This window comes from Cercospora kikuchii, assembly GCF_019650295.1.
Source record: "Cercospora kikuchii DNA, contig_00009, whole genome shotgun sequence".
Classification (NCBI taxonomy): Eukaryota; Fungi; Ascomycota; class Dothideomycetes; order Mycosphaerellales; family Mycosphaerellaceae; genus Cercospora; species Cercospora kikuchii.
In genome coordinates, this window is record NW_025408590.1 from 992,445 (window position 1) to 1,012,060 (window position 19,616).

Here is a 19,616-nt window from a genome sequence, read left to right on the forward strand (position 1 = left end):
TGTGGCTATCTCAGCTGCGTGGGAGCATGTTTCTCATCATTGATGTCAGCTCAAAATGGCCACGACGTTTGCTCCCCGCGCCGCACTCCGTCTACAAATCGTTCATGCGTTCCGTGAGAGACCCTGGTCCTCTACCGCACACGACGCCACGCGGAAACGGTATCATCTTGCAGTGCAGAGCACAGACAACGCTTCCAGTATGCTCTGCCAGACAATCGTGCCGAGCCGAAACCGCTGAGGTAATTTGACTGGAGCACCGGAGTTTTGCAGCTCAGACTCCTTGCATTCTCGAGCCCGTCTGTTGCTGATCGTGGAGATGGACGAGATGAATATTGCAGTTTCCGTTGCGTGTGGTTGCTGGCGTTGGCAAGTTCAGCAGGTCAGACCCCTCGTCGCCACAGTTGGACGGACCCACAATTTAAGATTCTGTCCGCATTTCTTATTTCCCAGGTTACAAGCCATCGGCGGCGCCTCCTTCTTCCTTCTCAAGGCGCAATCCTTCGCTCAATGCTCTTCTCCAGCATCACTTCTACAAGCACCATGCTTATCCCGCTCGAAGTGCAGGGTCGTAATGTCTGCAAGTTGACGGTAAAGATGGTTATTTTCACTGACTACCTCTCGATCGCTGGACGACGCTCAAATCGTGTCCACTAGCCTCTAGCCCCGATGGCGTATCCAAACCCAGCAACAAGTTTCGTGATCGCCAGACGCTCATACCCAAATCGCTCGGCGAACAGTTCACCAAGCTGATAGTATGCAAACGAGCGAAGCCTGTCGTGCTGTCACACCCTGAAGCTAGACTGTTCACAGCACTTGCACCTGATGCCACCGAATCACAAGCACCAATTCTTGGACCTTCTGTGCCTTGACCGAGGTCATCCAGCAGCGCATAGATGTCCTCTCTGAGAGACAGGGCGACAATGGTGCGCCAATGTAGCAAAAAAGATTGACGGCTATATATTTCCCAAAGTCATGTCTTTGCGTTGTGCTCGAAAGCAACTCCTCATCGCAAAAAATGACCGGCCCATCCAAAACTCAGCTGGCGGAGAATAGCCAGGAGACTATGCGACCGTTAGATTCTTCCATATCAGAAGTTCATGGAGCGGCTCTACCCAAACCTGTGTTGGGACTTCGCAAGTTGCTTGCACATACCGCAGAACAATATGCTCGGAGGCCTGCCTTGATTTGCATGCACCAGCCTAGCGACATTGTATCGATAAATTTCCCCGAGAAGTACAGTCTACAACCACAGGATGCATCTTCAGCTCAATATCTTCGCTGGTCCCACGGACAATTACAATATGCTGCGCGACTACTGGCAAGCGGCCTTCGCGATCAAGGCCTGCGAGCAGGGCAGCCAATCGCAACATACTTGCCCAATGGCATGGAATGGGCTGTCACTTTCAGAGCTGCATCGATATTGCGATGCCCATTCGTGCCGCTGAATCCTCGAGGCGTTACAAATGTAACCGAAGTCGAACATATGCTGAAGACCTCGGGCGCCAGAGCTATCATCGCCGGTGATGCTGATATTGCGGCAAAACTGATCAGTGCCGTTCCAGACATCATCTCCGCAATGTCTGTACGCGCAGTTCCACAACAGAAATCGAACACAGCACCCGAGTCCTGGATCAACTTCTATGAACTTTTCAAGTCTGGCAAAGATGCAGAGGACTGGGATGATGACAGGCCGCACGACAGTCCGATGGACTCTCCAGTCCAGTCGGAAGATGACGAGGTTGCTGTCATCGTCTTCACAAGCGGCACCACGTCTCTAGCCAAAGGCGGGATCCACACCAATTCTAGCGTCGGGAATTCTTTAGTGTCCCAAGCTAAGGCGCTGAGACTCACTCCTTCGCATCGAACTTGTTGTCATATGCCGAATCATCACATTGCTGGAATCAATATCGCTCTGGGGTTCATGATCATCGGGGGTTGCACCGTTTTCCCTTCTGCGTCCTTCGATCCAGCAGCGTCTCTTCGAGCGTGAGTCACTCATATTCCCTGTCCTCTGCCGCATTATTCTGAACTAACGCATGAACAGTATTGACCAAGAACGCTGCACAAACCTACCTTCCGTTCCTGCAATCCTTCAGGCAATTGCCGCACACCCCAGCGCGTCGTCTACCGACACTTCTTCACTGAGGAACATTGAACTCGGAGCTACCACCATCCTACTAGAGCACATAAGGCTATGTTGGACAGGCCTAAGATGCAAGAGCATGACAAATTCGTACGCCGCTACGGAAGCCGTACCTATCACAACAGCATTTTTTGACACTAGGACTGCGGAAGTGGTGTCTGTGGGATCTGTGGTTGATGGAGCACGAGTGCGAATATGTGCTCCGGACACACGCCAACCTGTGCCGAGGGGCGAGGCTGGTGAGATGCACATTAGTGGAGCTCACCTTATTCAAGGCTATCTCGGTGGTTTCTCTGCAAAGAGTTTCTACGACGATGAGCATGGTAGATGGTTCATGACTGGAGATCAAGGCATCATGGCGAATGATGGCACTGTGACTATCTCGGGACGATACAAGGATCTCATCATTCGAGGAGGCGAAAACATCGCTCCAGCGGCGATTGAGGCAGTTCTGGACGCGAAGCTGAAGATTCAGGTATGTTGTCAACCACGACTGATAGGACTATGATCCTAATGGGAACTAGGCACAAGTCGTGGGTGTACGAAGTGAAGAAGCTGGCGAAGTCCCAGTCGCCATCATCCAGCAGCAGAACGACAACGCTTTGCCCACCGCCGAAATTCGCAAGGTCCTCGTAGCAGCTCTGGGTCCTGCTTTCGTACCAGAGAACTTCTACACCTTGCAAGATCTCGGTCTCAAAGACTATCCTCGCACATCAAGTGGCAAGGTCAGAAAGGTTGAGCTGAAAGAGATTGTGCAGAAATATGAAGATTCGCTGGCGGAGGAAGAAACAGCGGCCAAGGTATCTGGGGTTACCGTAGATGACTTGATCAAACTCTGGCGAAAACTCCTCGGTGTCGATGTTTCACCTGAAAGCTCTGTTGGCGACTTCGCAGACAGTATCACGTCTATGAGGTTTCGCAACATGGTCAAACGGAATCTTGGAGTGGACATTACGATTGAGGAGATTATCGAAGCTGGGACGGTACAAAAACAAGCCGAATTGCTCTCATCGAGGAGTAACACAAAATCACTCCCGCCCGGGCTGGATGTGAAGCGCGAAGGCCCTCCCGACACCGACGATGTTGCAATCACTCTGGGAGAGCCAGCAGTCATGGCACAGATCAAACAACAAGTAGCAGAGGCCATCACTTCTCTTGGCTTCTCATGGGATGAGGATGTGGAGGATATCTTGCCATCCTGGGACCTCGGCTACGAAGTCTTTGGCAACGTAGCCGGGACAGCCAAAGTCAATCACCGCATGGCCATCACGACTAAGCAGGCTGATGTTGATGAGCTTTACACTGCATTGCGTATCGCAATCGATCATCACGCCATGCAGCGAAGCTTCGAACTGAAGGGAACTAATGGCGAGCCGACGATGAGAGTCATCATGCGATCGAACGACAAGTGGTTCAAGTATGCAGTGGGCAAAATCGAAGCAGTGGATCATCCGCAAGACTTGGTTAAGCTGCTGTACGACGGTGTTCACTTCCGCGAAGTCGATCATCCTTATCCGTCTTTCCTGGTGAAGGTGGCAAAGGTGAACTCTACCGGCAAATCTGGACTCATCTGGGCGCTCCAACATTCAGCGTTGTAAGCATTCTCCTTCATCATTACCTCTGGTAGTTGCTAACTCGATCATAGTGACGGTCTTGCACTTTCAAGCTTCCTCGAAGACCTCGATGCACTCCTCGCCTCGCCATCAACGCCTCTCCGCGCACATGTTCCCTACAAAGCCTGGGCCGATACATACTTCCTTCACCGGACGTCCCCCGCTGCTACACGCGCTGTGAACCGACAGATCCAGCGCCTCTCAAACCTCACGTCGCACACGCCCTCTTTGTTCCCACAGCTACCTTCAAACTACAACCCTCACGCCACAGCTGCCCAACGCAAGACATACTTTGCCCCTAAGATCTCCGTCAGCCTACCCTACCTCTCCTCGCTGCGCAGCCAGCACAGCATCCCACCATTCATCCTCATCAAAGCCGCGCTCGCCCTCTTCCTCGCTTCCAAGACAGGCAGCTCTACCGCGATCTTTAGCCAGAATGAGAACGGCCGTACCTGGCCCTTCCTCGAACCCTGGATGCAAACTTCTCTACCCGACTGCATGGACCTCGCAGGACCAACCCTCGAACGTACCCTCCAAATCATCCCTATCCCAACCAAATCCTCCTCTTCAAATAACAATCCCACCACCGTCCTCCAATTCCTCAAATCCCTCAAATCCAAACAAGACTCAGAAGCCCCCGACGTCCACGCACCCTGGAACTTAATTCGCTCCGGTCTCGCTCAAAAGATCTCTCCTTCAGCACAAGAGCTCTTCGATCTTGCGTCCATGAGCACTTGTCTGAATTATCTCCCCGTCCGAACGAAAGATGGAGAGCTCTTGTATGAAGCGATGGAATATCATCAGACGAAAGCGAATTGTGAGACGGCGTGGTTATATAATTGTTGGATTGAGGGTGATGGCAAGGATATGCGATTCTGGGTCCAGGTCCTGGCGGATGAAGAGGTTGTCACGAGGGAGCAGGCGAGGGAATGGGCGAGAGAAGTTATGGAGTGGGCAGAGTGGTTGCAGGATGAGGGAAATTGGGAGAAGGATGTTGGGGAGAGGGTGAGATGATGCCAGATCGGAAGATCGATGCGTTTGCTGCGCGGGTTATGATTTTTCTGGTCCTTCTAATCAGATATGTATGAGCGAATTTTGGGATAGCTATTGACGATGTTTAATGAAGTAAATTGTACCGATGATGATTTGATTTTGCGATGAACTGTAACGGAGATTGTGGCATTGTTTTGGAGCGCAGTTCTTACTTTTACAAGTCCCATTGAGAATTTCGAGACGCCACCGCCGTTCCATGATCGTTCTTCGCTGCAACAAATGAGTCTTTATTCTCTGTCTTTGGGCTTAAGGTGGCATGAATTGGCGAATCACATTCGTCGAATCCTCCTTGGCGCAATTGGCTAGCGCGTTCGACTGTTACAGTTGCTTCTTCGAAGCGACTCTGCAATCGAGAGGTTCACAGTTCAAGCCTGTGAGGGTGTGTAACCACTGCTGTCACCGTCGTAATCGACAATCAACTAACAACTTCCCAGGGGAATGAAATGTCTCAAAGAATTTCTTTTTGCTTCTGTAGCCGATCTCTTGCTTGCTCTCAAGCTTGGCTAACATATTTTTGGTCGATGCAATTGGAGCAATGACCCCCGGGAGAGAGTCTGAATCTTTGCAAAGTTGAGAATGTGTCGCGGTGCTCAGCAGTATGTTGAGGTTCATGCATTCTGTTCATAAGCAGGTAGAACAAAGCGACACCTAGACCTGATACATTCTTTTTTGTCTGCCACGTCCGAGAGAGTCTCGGATATCAAGACTGGTGGTAGGAATTACCGCTCGGCGGAGCGAAGCAGTAAAGCCAAATCACAGGGAGAAGATCAGAGAAAAGCGAGTTCAAGCCTCCCAGTGACAAGTACATCCTCCTCCGCCACTGGCGATGTGATGTGGAAGGATCATGCAGGGAGAGGATGGAACATGTTCCGTAAGTAGGAGGAGGGTTCATTGAGTAGGAAAGTAACATGAAATGGTGTCCAGCCATGCCTGCTGTACCGGTGACGAACGGGCACTGCGCTCGCCACGGTGTCGCGAGAGGTGAAAGTGCCGCAATGCAAGCTGTGCAATATCCACTTGGGGCATCCGACGTCCGTACTGTATATGATATCCAGAGCGATGCCTCTGCGCTATGCAAGTATCTATAGTAATTCAGCAGTCGCTCAGAGACAGGTCCTGCTTGGCTGCAAACAATGAATCAATCGTTCTCGGACTGCAGATTTCTCACTGCACCTCCTCCACCATCCTGCCGCCACCGTTTGATGAGAAGCCGAATTGCTCTCCTACCGGGCTCTCCTGCCAGTCCTTGGGAACGCAAACGACGCTGCCTTCTTTTCGGCTGACCCATCTCACATATGTCGGATCCAGAGCATTCGCATCTCTCTCGGCAGCAGGTGTCTCGCCAGCTTCAGCAGCGCGCGCGGCTTCCATTTCGGCACGAGTACGACGCTTGGGAGCTTGTTTGTGTAGGAGTTTGTTGATGGTGTCCATCTAGCATCAAGTTAGTACAGTGGTGAAAAGGAAAGAATTTGTTCGTACCTTCTCCTCTTCATTCCTCTTCTCGGACAGATTCTTCCTTCGGCGAGCCATTTCTGCTCTTCGTTGGACGTGCTCTTCGGCTGTCAGGTGCTTTTTCTTGAGAGCTTCGTTGGACAAGGCCATCAATTCATTCGTCTCCGTTCCTTCTGATTCGACGAATTGCCCACGTTGGCGTTTTGTCAATTTCGACAAGTCCGGCGTTGCACTTCGCGAGTTCTCATCGTCTTCATCGCTCTCATCTTCGTCGTCTTCTTCCTCATCCTCTTCGTCATTGCCCTCCAGTTCGTCGTCTTCTTGCGAATCGAGTTCTGACAGCTCTTCATCATCGTCGTCTTCCATTTCCTTCGCTTCGACGGATTTCAAAGTGCCTGCAGGGGGGGCGGAGACTATGGTTTGTGACTTGCCCTTGCTGGGCGCAGGATGTCGAGTGATGACAGGGGGCGGCGGATGATCGTCCATGTCTACATCGTCGTCCTCGCCCTCTGCGTCTTCTTCACTGTCATCATTTCCCATGGCATCCTGATCGTTGCTCGCCTCTGCATCTTCTTCCTCGTCCTCGCCCTCAGCATCCTGGTCTTCGTCCATCTCGTCACTATCATGATCGACGACGGTTCGCGGATTGCGGGTAGCTCTTGCTGCGCGTCGTGGAGGAGCGGGTGTGGCATCGCTCTCGCTCTGGTTGTCTGCGTACGGGTTGGGCGGGATCGCTGAGCCGGAGGTTGCTTGTCTGAGCTTACTGGGTGGTGCCTTGACTGTGAGGCGGAGGGATGTTTTGCCGGCTGCTGGTCGGGCTATCGATGCGGATGAACTGACGACGCGCGCATTAGTTCGACTGTACGGCTCGGTGGAGTCTCTCGCTGCAGTGACGGGGTTGGAAACGGTGCGCGCAGAGCGACGCGCGGGAGGCATGGTGACAACGGTGGAGGCGGTGTTGGCGCGTGGAGGAGGAACAGCGTGAAATGAGACGTGTCTTGCAGGGCAGGAAGCTGGTGGGTGAAGTGGGCGCCAGTGTGGCCGAGATATGTGGCTTCTTCGTGTGTTCCTGGTGATCTGCAGGCTTGCTTTGCCATGGCGCGAGCTGGTGAACTATCGCGCGCAGCCTCACCATCACCACCCGCGCAGCCCTCCGCGTTTGTCCATGGCTGCGTTCGCACGCTGCACAGTGTGAGACGCGCATCCTGCTGCCACCACCACCACCGCCACCCTCACCCTCACCGCCCCACTGCCACCGCTGTCCCCGCCCTGTGTTCCGCTGCTGGGAAGGGGTGTGCGACCTGCGACCAGGTCATTATTTGCTTACCCGCTGCCTCGTGCTCCCTGCGCTGCGGGCGGATGATACGCTGGGAGGCGCGCAGCACCCGATAGTGCAGGCGACGTGCTGATTGGCGCCCCATTGCTCGCCTTCAATCGCTTGTTGCTGTCGGAGGATTCCATCGTGATGAAAGCCAATGCAATGGGCAAGAACGACTGCTGCAGAGGGAAGGAGCCATCCTCCGCCCACCACATGCGCTTTCCCCGGCTAGCGTTGCCCGTGTGGAGCTCACGTCTGCCAAGCTTCGTCTCGTCTCGTGGCCCAGCCGAGGCTCGCGCGTGCCGTTCACGTCCGATCAGATGCTGGTGCTTGTCTTCCTCTCCAACATTGCTCCCTTCTGTCATTGCCCACCGAGGGCAGTATCGTTGCCATCATGTCCAACGGCAAGCCCAAAGTAGAGATCCCAGCGTGGCAGCGAGCAGCTCAAACGAAGCCCGCGCCCGCCGATGACCCCGTCTACAGCCAACCGCAGAATGCAGAGAGTCAAGCGACCGAGTCTGACAATGTAGAGGTGAAGGACGTCGCGATTGAAAGCGAGGGTCAGACAGCGAATGCAGCAAACGAAGCAGATGGGACACCGGTAGCTACTGCGACGTCGCAAGAGGACTCGGCCAAACACCAATATGTCTTTCAGTCAGAGGACTTCGACACATTCAAACAACGCAAACAGCCTCTTGCTCAGCCTCAACCCCAGCAAGAGCAGCGACCTGCTCCGCCGCCCATCATTACATATCCCGAATTTCTCGTCGAAGCACACAAGCCACCCCCACTCATCACTCCCACTCGCGTGCTCAATACACTCTACGCAGCTGGCGGACTTGCTACAATTCTGTACGCGGCCAGCAAGTACATCATAAACCCTATGGTCGACAACTTGTCAGAATCACGTCATGAGTTCCTCACCCACAGCCAGTCCAAGGTTGACGTGCTCAACGAACGTCTCTCAAAGCTCGTCAGCAAACAACCAGGCACGAAGGTTGCATCTTCAGAAGTGGACGACGACACCGACAGCGAGATCAGCGACCCCACCGAGCTCTACCACCGCGATATGGGCACCCAAACCGAAGCTCCACCCGAGCCCAAATCTCTGATTGTGGAGAATAACGAGAAGGACCATGTGGAATGGGCGACAAATGGACTCAAGATCATAGAATCGCACATGAACGAAATGGCAGATGCCTCGGACAAATCCGGGGACGCGCACAAAGATCGACTAGAGAAGATGAACAACCTCAGACATTACCTGGATCAGCTGATATACGGAACCGTTGGCGGGCCATTGTGGACAGAAGACTCCATCAAGAACGCTTACGGTAACGGCACCACCGGCACAGAAAGCAAGAAAGAAGACGACGCCATCGAGGAACTGAAGAAGGAAATCAGAGGTGTCAAGGGCGTTCTGCTCAGCGCTAAGCGATTTCCTCCTGTCGGGCGACCCATGCAGACATCTGCATAGATTCAGCTTAAGCTTTCCGCTCTGGCCGAGCACATCAAGCTCTACACATCCTTCTCATCAAGCTCAGCACTGGTGGCTGCAATTGAGAGATGTGGTCTGCCAAGAGGTGGACACGCGGCCGCATGTGTAACAACTGCGTCGCTGGATTTTTGAACATGAGTGATTTTCGACTGCGCTGCGCGGCCACCTGGAAAAAGCATGGGGCACGACGTCACCAGTAATTGTCGTAGTCTGATCTGATTGCAAAATGCCAGATAAAAAGACCTGTACTGCGGCGATGTATATTTTGAGCAAGTCACTGCAACCGCGCTGCGCCTTTATCTGGTTGGGAAGACTTGCATCGAGTGCGAAGTGAGGTGAAGTTCCTCGGCATAGACTGCAGCTCGCGACTGAGTTCGCTAAAGGCTTAGCGCTTGGAGCTGAGCGTGCCACCTCTGCTATCGGCCACCGCGAACGCTTCTAGGTTCATATGCCCAGCGCCAACAATGAGCAAGCAAGATGTGCCCAGTGATATCAATAATCCTAGCGCAACACAGGGGCCGAGCTTTGCAGAGAGCCAGCAAGATGCGCCACCCGCTTTCGACCAGAATATGCCTCCGGCGACAGTAGCTCGAACGGAAAGCTACATGATGTTCGTGGACAATGCGAGCGATTACGATAGTCCCTCATCACCCGGGAGCGCGCCTCCGCCAACATATCGAGAAGCCAACGCTGCATCCAGCTCGAACAGCGCCCAACAACGCGCGAGCCAGGCTGTATATCCAGGCCCTCTACCGCAAGTGGTACATTTCTTCAAAGGCAATGGCATAACCTCGAAGGCGCGTCTGGTGTCACTCACTTCCGAAGACGAAGGCAGCTCGACTTCCACAGAATATCGACTTGTTGCTTCTCTTCACAAAACATCGCCATCGATCATCAAGCTTTATTCAGGCACCGACACTTCTCGTGGCAATTGCCTCGGCACCGTAAACTTTTCGCCTACAGACAATAGTTTCCAGATGTTCACCACTGGTCTGGAAGGCAATAGCGACAGAGAAGCCAGACTCGTCCAAGTTCGAGCCAGAATCGGACGGCCACACCCTACCTCATACACCTTCACTGTTCCCGCAGCTCTCGATGCCCCCACGAAGTCTGGAAGTGGCACACGAGAGCTTGTCTGGACTCGGATTCCAAGCGGCTACGCTCTCGCTGACACCACTTTTCACAATCGCATCGCGAAGTGGAAACTGGTGCAAGGGGAGAAACACAATGCGGAATTGAAATGGGAGCCGGGGCATCCCCGAAGTCGGCTAGAGGAGATCGTCGTCGTGTTGAGCTTTGTGGGCAGTATGTCGAGGCTGACACTGAAGGGGAAGGACATGTCAGGATTTCCAAATAACGGACGCTGGGGTGCCTTTTGGTTCATGGCGGTGTTGGGCACGGCGACTATGGCAGATTTTTAGAAGTTTCATGGCAACTGCATCGTAGCTCTCGGGTTGTCTTTTCACGCGTATAGGGATCTGGACAATCAAGAATGAAGTCAACATTTTCTCATCGTCTGTGAGGCTGTACGACGGTACCGTAGGTCCAAGTACATGGATCTATGACTTCTTGCGGGAAGCATGCGGAGTCTCATGGAGGAATAAGTACGGAGGACATGTCTTTGCTCGCCAAATAAGGCGACAGTGCCGCTGCTGGACGCAGGCTGCAGAGCAGACAGGCGGGTAAAAGGCGCAGGGAAGTGGGGGTGAATTATTAGTAGTATCCAATCACACCCCTTGCACATCTTTCGCGCTAGCTGATGTTTGCCTTGGCATTGATTCACAGATTGAACGGTGGAAGGCACAGGGGACCCAGAGATTAGTCAGCGTGAATTGTCCTTGCGATTGTCATCATCGGAGTGTTGAGACAGAGACAGGCACTGCAATAATATTGTAATCTGATACTGCGACAACACTACGAAGCGATAGCGTATAAGTAAATGGCGACGATGCGACGGCAATCGGAGCAGATTGTGATGAGCGACAGCTAGAAGTACTCTTCGCCAGCAGGGCAGTTTTGTCTACACCACCCGACCTACGGCAGGACAGATAGCAAGAGGTAATTCAGCGAGCTCTGCAATTGAGCCCTTGCCGCCACCGGAACGAGACAGCATGTCGTCACACAGTCTGGCTGGGAGTTACAGTCTGCACGGATAGAAGTCACATAATTCAATTCATTGGAAGCACCTGAGAAGGAGGTAGCGACATTCGATACAGAGAACAAAAGGTACGCCTATGGTATACGTCAGAATGTGTCGATTGACTTTTGGCAGGCCTGTCTGTCGAGGACGCACAAAGAGAGATGGGCTATTCTGTGTCTTGTTGCGTCTCCGCCATTCATCATGCTCAAAGACCATTGTTAAAGGTAAAGAACGCTGATCGGCACGTATAGATGCTTCCCCATCGCGGCAATTCGGACACACGATACGCTCTGCACTTTCTTATACGCTGCTATCCATTTCTTAGCATAACAACTCTCACCGGAATCTAACGACAATGCTTACGACCAGCTTCTACGCGTGCGCTCTACTGGCTGGCCAGTACGCAGCAGCAGCCTACATTCCTTCCAGTGCGCTACCTGCTCACCAAAAGTTGGCGCCAGAGGCTATCACCACCACACAGATGATCGCTTCTATAACACCAACTGCAGCACTGTCCACTCCCGACATCAACGACCTTCCCGCACCAACACCTACATTCCAAACTCTAATCAAGAAGCGTTCTTGTAACAAAGGAGGCCTGCTCATTGCTTGTCCAGAAGACGCTCCTGTGCTACCCCATTACACTCTCAACCCGAAGCCTGATCCAAAGGGCAAGGATGGTTTGCTGGCTTTTGGCCGAATTGGTCAGGACTTTTTCAAGAATCTGACATATAAGCCGCCGGTCTTCGAGGGGACTAAGACGATGGAGCCAGCTGCTAAGCGAACGGCTGCGGCTGCTTGAGGTGCATCCGCATCAATCTCGGTGTTTTCCTGGGGCTTGTTCTTGATGGGAAACAAAACATAGGAGGCGGTTTGTGGTGTTTGTGAGTTGAGTTGGCTTTTGTTTCCTCTGTTTCTTCTTTGTCTTTGTCTTGCCCTTTGCTTGATTTGGTTTGAGACGAAAATCATGATGACGATATCTGGGACTTTCGTTGCTCCATGTTGCTGATGGGCAGAGCAAGCTGATCTGGCTTGCTTGGATGTATTGATGGGCATTTTGGATATTTCAATTCATTTCTTCTTGTATTTTGTGGCGTCTCCCTTCCGTATCATTTCACTTTCATTCTATCATTGCATGACTTGTATACTGATTGACTGATATACCTATACACCAGACTGCTCATTCGAGACTCAGCACTACTTTATGTGATTGCGGCTGGATTTGCAGCATGTCAACCAATACTTCGCTGCTCTGTGGCTTCCGTCAACGCATGCTTTGAGATCTGCGTGGACTTGATGCAGCTGCTACCAGAATGGAAGTGTATGAACGGACTACGACTACCCTAGGTTCTGCGGTACTCAGCAAGTGCAAGCCTGCAAAGAAGACTACTAGCCAGCTGAAGCCATCTCCTGTTCCTGAGGAAAACGAAGACGACTACAGTGAGTCGAGCTTCGCTGCATGAGGCCTATCACGCGACTTCGATGATGTCCATCACTTCGTGATGCAAGCTTTCGAGGCCTAGACCGAGGCCGACAACATAGTCTCCTTCAACATTTTTTGCGTCCTGGCCGAACTTGCATACGGACTCATGAGAGCTGCTGATGAGAGATCCGCCTCCAACTGGAAGTTCCGGGATTAGAAGTCGCTGGCCTGGTGCTCGCGAGCTTGTCTTGCACGCATCTGGAACGCCGACTTCAGCGATGCGAAAGTTGTTCCTCACCAATCTGATCAACACGAAGGCTGTCTGTGAGCGAGCGAACGACGAGGCATACATCTTGTCGGCACTACGGCCTTGTGAAGATGGTTTGGCCGGACATGGACCTCTTTCTCAAGTACCTTGCTAAGCAGCTGAACCTCAGTGGTGATGCATCGAGCGACCACTACGGTCTCTTGAAGCTTGTCAAGGAAGCACTGGGCGTACATGGGCCAGCATTCAGGGCGAGGCAGTCAACCAAGCCTCCGACTCGGAAACAAGTCGCTCGAAAATGTAACCCTCTGCAGCCAACATCCAGACTGGTGGAATCACTATACTGGAAAGCTACCGTCCAAGAGCTTGGCGTGGAGGAAGATGATCTTGTCACCAGCGTGCTGTCTGAGCTCACCGCAACTGACGGACGGCATACGGCTGATGTGACCACACGAAATAAACGCAAGGACCTCACTCTCAAGCAGCTCCTTGATACCGTCTTGGCTGAGCTCAAAGACGCAGAGCCAATGCTGAACTTTGACTACCTTCGCCTTCGAGCAATGTGCGGTTCCCTTGGTGTTGAGCTTGCAGACTATGCCAATCCACAGGGACCTGTTGAAGAGGTCTCGACATTCCAGTTCACCTACGACGCTCTGAAGTGCGCAGCAGATGCCAATGCCCAGGGCAAGCAGATGCTCAAGTTTCTGTTCATTGGCACAGCTGCGAAGGTTCTTGAGGATTTCATCAAGCAGAGCGGAGATGTTCTGTCCCAAGAGACATCGAACTTGGCGGCGTCAGAGGTCAAGCATAGATTGCAACCATTCGATCCAGAGCGACCAAGACAACTTTTCGAAGGGTACTTGAGGACCAAAGGCAAGAGCCTCACAAAGCTACCGATGACAATCGTGGACTCTGGTGCAGGGCACTTGACATTCTTGGCTAAGGCTGAAGTCTCTGACAAGGACGTGAGCAATATATTGAGAGAGGGCAACAATCTTTGGGGACTGTTGGCGCTTGATCGTGCTGTGCGAGTACAGTACGAGAAGAAAGAGGCGAACCTGTCTGTACAAGGGCCGGTGTGCACGAGCAGGTTTCGTTCGAAAACTTGTGAGCACGAAAGCTGCCTGCTGAGCTTGAATAAGAGGGGGTTTGACCAGCCTGGATAGCTTGGGGAGAGCATACAGACATCAGCGGAATTTACAGGCCAAATCGACAGCACAAGTTCGAGACCAGCAAATCAGAAATGTTCAACATGCCAAAAAAAAAATCGCAGCTACCCACCTCGAACTTCGTATTAGCAACACTATAGACATGGAGTCCTTCAGCAACCTCGAGTCAAAGAATAGGGTGAACTGTTGAGTGAAAAACGGGCTGTGCCGCTCGTGCATGTATTGATGTTGGGTGAATGAGTGGTTTTCGGCTTCTTGTTACCGAGATCAATTCACTCCAAGGAATATTGTTGCCTGTTCCGTTGCTTTGCACATGCTCGAAATCCTTTTGTCATTGTTGCAAGCCTTGTACAGGACGCTGCTCGAGCTCTTTTGCTACTTATACTTTGACGATTTGGATGCCAGCATACTCGAGCTCAAGTTCAAGCAGACTCCCCTCTCTCGAATATTCTCACATCAGAATGGCGGATTTCGCACTCAGATCTGGACTTCGAGGTTCTCGTTCGTGATCGTTGATACCTACAGCACGGAGACCACCGTACCGACAACGATGGCTGGCTCAAAGTATGCACCTCCCTGTGCAGATCGAGACACCTACAAGTCGGCGACAGATCGAGTGGTCGGATACTTGATTACTGTTGCCCGCTGCCACGGTAACATCACGGCGCACCTTCACCCAGATGGGCGCGCGAAAGTTGGCCATCTCCCCAAGCTGGCCAGTAAAGTCTCAGGATGGGTCCCGGACAAGATATTCGAAGACATACGCACAGCGATCGATGGACGCGAAACGAGCCTTCGCTATCATACTGAATTGGTCCTCTCGACACAAAAAGCTATCGCTGATCACCAGCACATGATAGATATGCTGAAGGAAGTCCGCGGAATTCTTGGACCGCATCGGCGACCACGCCTGCACGATCAGCCTAAGAGAGCACAAACTCCGTTGAGACGTCCAGAAAAAGATGTTGGCAAGCGATTTTCACGACTGGCGCTATGTGAGCCGTCGTCAACACCGTTGGGTGAAGCACCTTTCGAAATGGCGACGCTGAGAGATGCCGACCGATCAGCAGTCTTGGAATTACTGGGCCGATTCTGGAAGGTGCAATCATATCTATTCAGCGTTTGGAAGTCTCTCTTGGAAGGACAAGGCAGCATTTTGACGTGTGCAGCGTTAACGAACGCGGCGTATGCATTGATGCAAGATTTCGAGAACTCCTTAACGTCGCAGCGCCCTCATTTACGTTCATGGCATCAGCTCCAAGGGCTATTTGGAGTGCAGGTCAGACACGGGTACAAGACCGCCTTCCTCTGTCCTTTAAGATCTGGCACGGGTCCCACTGATGACGAGGTCGCTCTGATGCGACCGACGGCAGCGACGATGTTGATCGACATCTTCGAGAAAGTCAGAGTCTCCCAGCAGACGACGCTCAAACCTCCATCGGTGATGGTTTTTGAGAACAGCTGCTCCGATTTTGGAGCGATTCTGCGCAACCAGATCGAACACATCCGTGCTCAGGTGGATCTGTGTGCTGGCAAAGGTGACGGCAAAGAAGGAATCAATCACCTCTCACCTTTCAACAAGGGACTTTTGGAGTACATCGAGACCTCGAAATTGCCACTTTGGCTTGTTCATGCTGCTGACATTGAGTGCTTCATTCATGAAATGCTTGGCTGTGAGGCGGGTCTGGGCTCTGACATCTACCTCAACGCCGTTGCGCAGATGGCGCATCGCTTTCCGCTTGATCTTCCAAGTCTGTCGAGCCTGGATGGGCTTCGATCTCTGGCGATGCAGGCGCAATCGGCGCAGCGCGATATTATGGAGCCCAGCTATCAGCTGGTAGCGATCATTAAGAAAGTACAGTGCCCAACTGCTCTGGCAGGAGCATTGCCAGGGAAGGCGATCGCACACTTCACGGAGACACCAACTGCGGCCATGGACAATTTATTCAACGCCCTACTTGACAAGGCAAGAGCTGATTGCAGAGAAGCCAACCGGACGAGCACGGTCATTGCCCTTGCTCATGTGTACAAGGAAGGCAAGAAGCTTGGACTGTTTCGCTCACGTTGGGGAGACATGGAGACCTTCATCGACCGGCATGGGCAGCAAATGCTCCTTCGTACGGACAATATGCACAGTTCGCACACACCGTTGAAACGCTTTCTCCAAGCGCTTGAAGTACCGCCATGGGAACTCGGCCCCACAGGCCACCCAAGCCAACGCCAAATTGCTAAGAGGTGCAAAACTGTTAAGCCCACGTGCGAATGTCTGAAGCTGCTCCAGACCACATCAAATGATCCTAGCAATATCGGAACGATCGCCAAAGCTCTTGCGAAGCAAAGAACCCGAAACACTACCACGGCGACCAAAGTTGCAGGTTACTCAATCATCGAGACACTCGAATCTCTGCGATCATACATCGAAGCGGACGAGCCAGTCTTCAACTTCAACTATGTCGCATTCATAGACCAGTGCCGAGAAATCGGCAAGCACATCGGCTTTAAATGGAACGATCCCGATTTTGCCCGAGATGATATGTGTGTTCGGATCGCACACAAGTCTCTTGACTCTCTGGACACTGCGAAGTGCGAGGGCCGGCAGATTGAGAATACTGCACTGTGGATGGCTTGCAAAGAAATCGAGGATTTAGTACGTACTGGGAAATTTGGCATCGGAGGTCAACTTACCAAGGACGCAAAGGTTTCACTTGGCAAGGAAGAATGCCAGAAGCTGCGAGTCTTTGATTGTGATTATACTTTCGAGGCGTTCGAAGCGTACTTGGGAGAGCGTGGTGACGGAATGGCCCGATTTTCGGCAGAAGTTATCGGGGCCGTGCCAGCTGGACTGGTCTTCTGGGTACCAAAAGAAGAGGAGATCGATGAACTTGCCGAGCTGGGAGAGCAATTCTGGCAAGAGTGGGAGGCGAACGTGACTCTGAGAGATGAGTGTGTGATAGAGAAATAGACGTCGGCAGACACGTCAAAGAATGCAACTTAGTCCCAATGCCCTATTCCTGCTTCATCCTACACATAGGACACCCATCATTCGTCTTAAACCACTCCAACACACATTCCTCGTGAAAATCGTGCCCGCAAAGTGTCGTCAAAATGTACGTCTCATCGCCATTGTCTCCTAATAAGCACAAACAGACCGGACATTTGCCATCGCCCTTTTTGCGATTTCTTTTGATCCAGTTCTTGAAACGTGACTTTGCCATGTCTTGAATGGCTTGTTGACGGGCGGGGTATGTGGGATTGCCTTTTTGCATTTCTTCTACCATGTCGGGAGGGATGGGTTGCCAGTCGGATTCATTGTTCCATTGTTGTTGCAAAGTAGGTGGGATTGGTTGCCAGGTAGGAGTTGCTTGCCACTGTTGTTGCAAGGTAGGTGGAATTGGCTGCCAGGCTGGGGTTGCTTGCCACTGTTGTTGTAGGGATGGAGGGATTTCCTGCCATCCCGGACTGCTGCTGCGGAGAGTCAATGGCGGAATTGGGGGTTGCGGCGTTTCGGGTATGATCGGCAGTGGTTGAGTGACCGGTGGTTGTGTCGGAGGGTGTAGTGTGGTGCGTGGAATCGATGGCTCTGCGACGGAGGCTCTGGGTACTGATCTCTCTGCCACGGAGAGCCTGGGACTCGATGCTTCCTGGTACACAAAGGGTGCAGGCTGGGCGGAAGAGCGTGATCGACCTACCTCAGCTCTCGGTGGCCGGTGTACAGACGATCGAGTTCGACTTGACCCGGGGCGTGATGCAGAACTTGATGCGTTACGAGATGGGCCGGCTGTAGGATTGACTACCGAGGCGGAATATGTTGCTTGACTCTCGGCGACTTGTTGTGCACGCAGTCGATCATATCTCGCCCTGGCAGCCCGCCCAGCCAACTGCGCAGGAGTCAGATTTGTGGCCTGTTGCATCGACCGCGCAGACGTGCGAGTCGAGCGACGTTGACCTGAGCCACTGATACTCTCAAGCTGCTGCTGAGTGCTTCTCCGGCCGGGATGTGCAGGATTGCCTTCGCCACCCTTCAAGGTCGGATTCAGATACTTGAGATACCCTGAAGAGTCTCGTGCTAGCCCTGTCGCTGCCAGCACTTCTGGCGTTGGTCGCTGGTTCCCATGGGTGTGCGACATGTCCGTACTACTGATTGATGCATCGGACGGGCGCAAGACGTCAGCTTCTGCAGAATATTGCAGACGGTACCTGAAATGTTCAAAAGTATTGTGTCCGAGAGCGGGCCGGAGGACACGTGCGAGGTAGCTTCTGTGATTGTCGATTCTCTGTGCTACCGTAATTGTTGGCTGTTGTCTTCCTGTGTTGATCATCAACGCGGCGATAGCGATTCTTTCGTTGCTACGCACAGTCTTGAAACCATAGCATGCAAGGCATAGCATGGGAGAATCGTGGACTTCTGACAGGCACCAGTGCAGCACATCTGGCCGGAGCCCAGCTTGCAAAAATGGATAAGCTTGATAGACTTGTTCGCGGCCCATGCAGTAGCCATCCTGGCACGACGGATTCGGACATTTGTCGCCGAGAAGGTACTTGCGCAGGGTGCCGCCACTGGGGTTAGGGAAGACCCAGTCCTCTACGGCGACATATTGCGAGAGCGGGGCGGGCGGCCCATTCCTCAGGGCCGTTGTAACAAGTGACTGAAGCACATGGTGCGATTTCGAGACATCGTCTGCATCCTCGAACTGCACCAGATGATCGCGGAGCTCAGTCGTCACAGCTGAAGTTGGCATGACCTGCACTTGTATGTTGTTCAGACACTGTTCGTCGGTCTCATCCGCCGCTGTTACCATCAAGAGGCTTGACGATGTGTAGGAGGCATGCTGGCGCCTGACGAGAATGATAGTCCCGGGCTCAATCTTGTGCATGGATCCTGCCATGAGATGCGGTGATATGCCTTCGAGAAAGGCACGCAGAACTGGCTCGTGATGTCGATTCCTGTTGTTTAGATTCGTGGCATTTGCTGCAGATGCTGCCTCCCCTTATAGAAGCCATCGTTCTGGCCCGCCCTCGTGAATATGGCAAGAGGGCAAATATGGCTTCTCATGGGTACTGTTGCATGACTATATCACGCCGGCGACGGTCACCGGTCGCTCAAGATTCTGGAGCGAGGAGAAGGTGAAGTGCAATGGGAGAGCGCCAAGCCGGCAGATCTTGATCCCTGCTCCCACGAGATTGCCGACTCTCAGCATGACTTCCTCTCTCCATCGCACAGGTTGCTATGCCATCACACAGTCTCGCGGGCATTTCTTTCGGCGTCAGCACATTTGACAGAGTCAAAAATACTCGGCTCCCGACGAGTACTATGCGAAAGAAGCTGGCGCCCCATGATGAGCTGTGATCGGCGGCGTGAAACAGTCCCGAAGCCACACTTCTCTCCAAGACGTGACCGCTTGCCGCACTCGAGACGCGCCTAGGCACTGCCGGGACTGTTAAGATACGACGGCCTCGAGATACTCACTTTATTAATACTTTGGCGACTTCAACCGATGTTGAGCACTTGCTCGTGGCCTGTCTTCGCTCGTCTGGGACCCTT

At 52.7% G+C, this 19,616-nt stretch overlaps 8 protein-coding genes across 8 annotated transcripts; 6 read left to right on the top strand and 2 right to left on the bottom strand.

Annotated features, from left to right (window-relative positions):
* Nucleotides 1-1,015: 1,015 nt before the first annotated feature.
* Nucleotides 1,016-4,770, top strand: CKM354_001250100 (uncharacterized protein; the record flags this gene model as incomplete). The annotated part of the gene is made up of 4 exons (XM_044808023.1): nucleotides 1,016-1,986; nucleotides 2,045-2,618; nucleotides 2,668-3,737; nucleotides 3,789-4,770. The coding sequence occupies 4 exons, from the start codon at nucleotides 1,016-1,018 to the stop codon at nucleotides 4,768-4,770; spliced, it is 3,597 nt and encodes a 1,198-aa protein (XP_044663958.1).
* Nucleotides 4,771-5,973: 1,203 nt separating this feature from the next.
* Nucleotides 5,974-7,197, bottom strand: CKM354_001250200 (uncharacterized protein; the record flags this gene model as incomplete). Its single annotated transcript, XM_044808024.1, has 2 exons — nucleotides 5,974-6,240; nucleotides 6,289-7,197. The coding sequence occupies 2 exons, from the start codon at nucleotides 7,195-7,197 to the stop codon at nucleotides 5,974-5,976; spliced, it is 1,176 nt and encodes a 391-aa protein (XP_044663959.1).
* A 776-nt stretch (nucleotides 7,198-7,973) lies between these two features.
* On the top strand, nucleotides 7,974-9,056 carry CKM354_001250300 (uncharacterized protein; the record flags this gene model as incomplete). The annotated part of the gene is made up of 1 exon (XM_044808025.1): nucleotides 7,974-9,056. The coding sequence occupies one exon, from the start codon at nucleotides 7,974-7,976 to the stop codon at nucleotides 9,054-9,056; it is 1,083 nt and encodes a 360-aa protein (XP_044663960.1).
* A 485-nt stretch (nucleotides 9,057-9,541) lies between these two features.
* On the top strand, nucleotides 9,542-10,498 carry CKM354_001250400 (uncharacterized protein; the record flags this gene model as incomplete). The annotated part of the gene is made up of 1 exon (XM_044808026.1): nucleotides 9,542-10,498. The coding sequence occupies one exon, from the start codon at nucleotides 9,542-9,544 to the stop codon at nucleotides 10,496-10,498; it is 957 nt and encodes a 318-aa protein (XP_044663961.1).
* Nucleotides 10,499-11,572: 1,074 nt separating this feature from the next.
* CKM354_001250500 (uncharacterized protein) lies at nucleotides 11,573-12,019 on the top strand (the record flags this gene model as incomplete). The annotated part of the gene is made up of 1 exon (XM_044808027.1): nucleotides 11,573-12,019. One exon carries the CDS (start codon nucleotides 11,573-11,575, stop codon nucleotides 12,017-12,019), a length of 447 nt encoding a protein of 148 aa, XP_044663962.1.
* A 1,014-nt stretch (nucleotides 12,020-13,033) lies between these two features.
* Nucleotides 13,034-14,071, top strand: CKM354_001250600 (uncharacterized protein; the record flags this gene model as incomplete). Its single annotated transcript, XM_044808028.1, has 1 exon — nucleotides 13,034-14,071. One exon carries the CDS (start codon nucleotides 13,034-13,036, stop codon nucleotides 14,069-14,071), a length of 1,038 nt encoding a protein of 345 aa, XP_044663963.1.
* Nucleotides 14,072-14,624: 553 nt separating this feature from the next.
* CKM354_001250700 (uncharacterized protein) lies at nucleotides 14,625-17,036 on the top strand (the record flags this gene model as incomplete). Its single annotated transcript, XM_044808029.1, has 1 exon — nucleotides 14,625-17,036. The coding sequence occupies one exon, from the start codon at nucleotides 14,625-14,627 to the stop codon at nucleotides 17,034-17,036; it is 2,412 nt and encodes an 803-aa protein (XP_044663964.1).
* A 43-nt stretch (nucleotides 17,037-17,079) lies between these two features.
* CKM354_001250800 (uncharacterized protein) lies at nucleotides 17,080-18,948 on the bottom strand (the record flags this gene model as incomplete). The annotated part of the gene is made up of 1 exon (XM_044808030.1): nucleotides 17,080-18,948. One exon carries the CDS (start codon nucleotides 18,946-18,948, stop codon nucleotides 17,080-17,082), a length of 1,869 nt encoding a protein of 622 aa, XP_044663965.1.
* Between the last annotated feature and the right edge of the window lie 668 nt (nucleotides 18,949-19,616).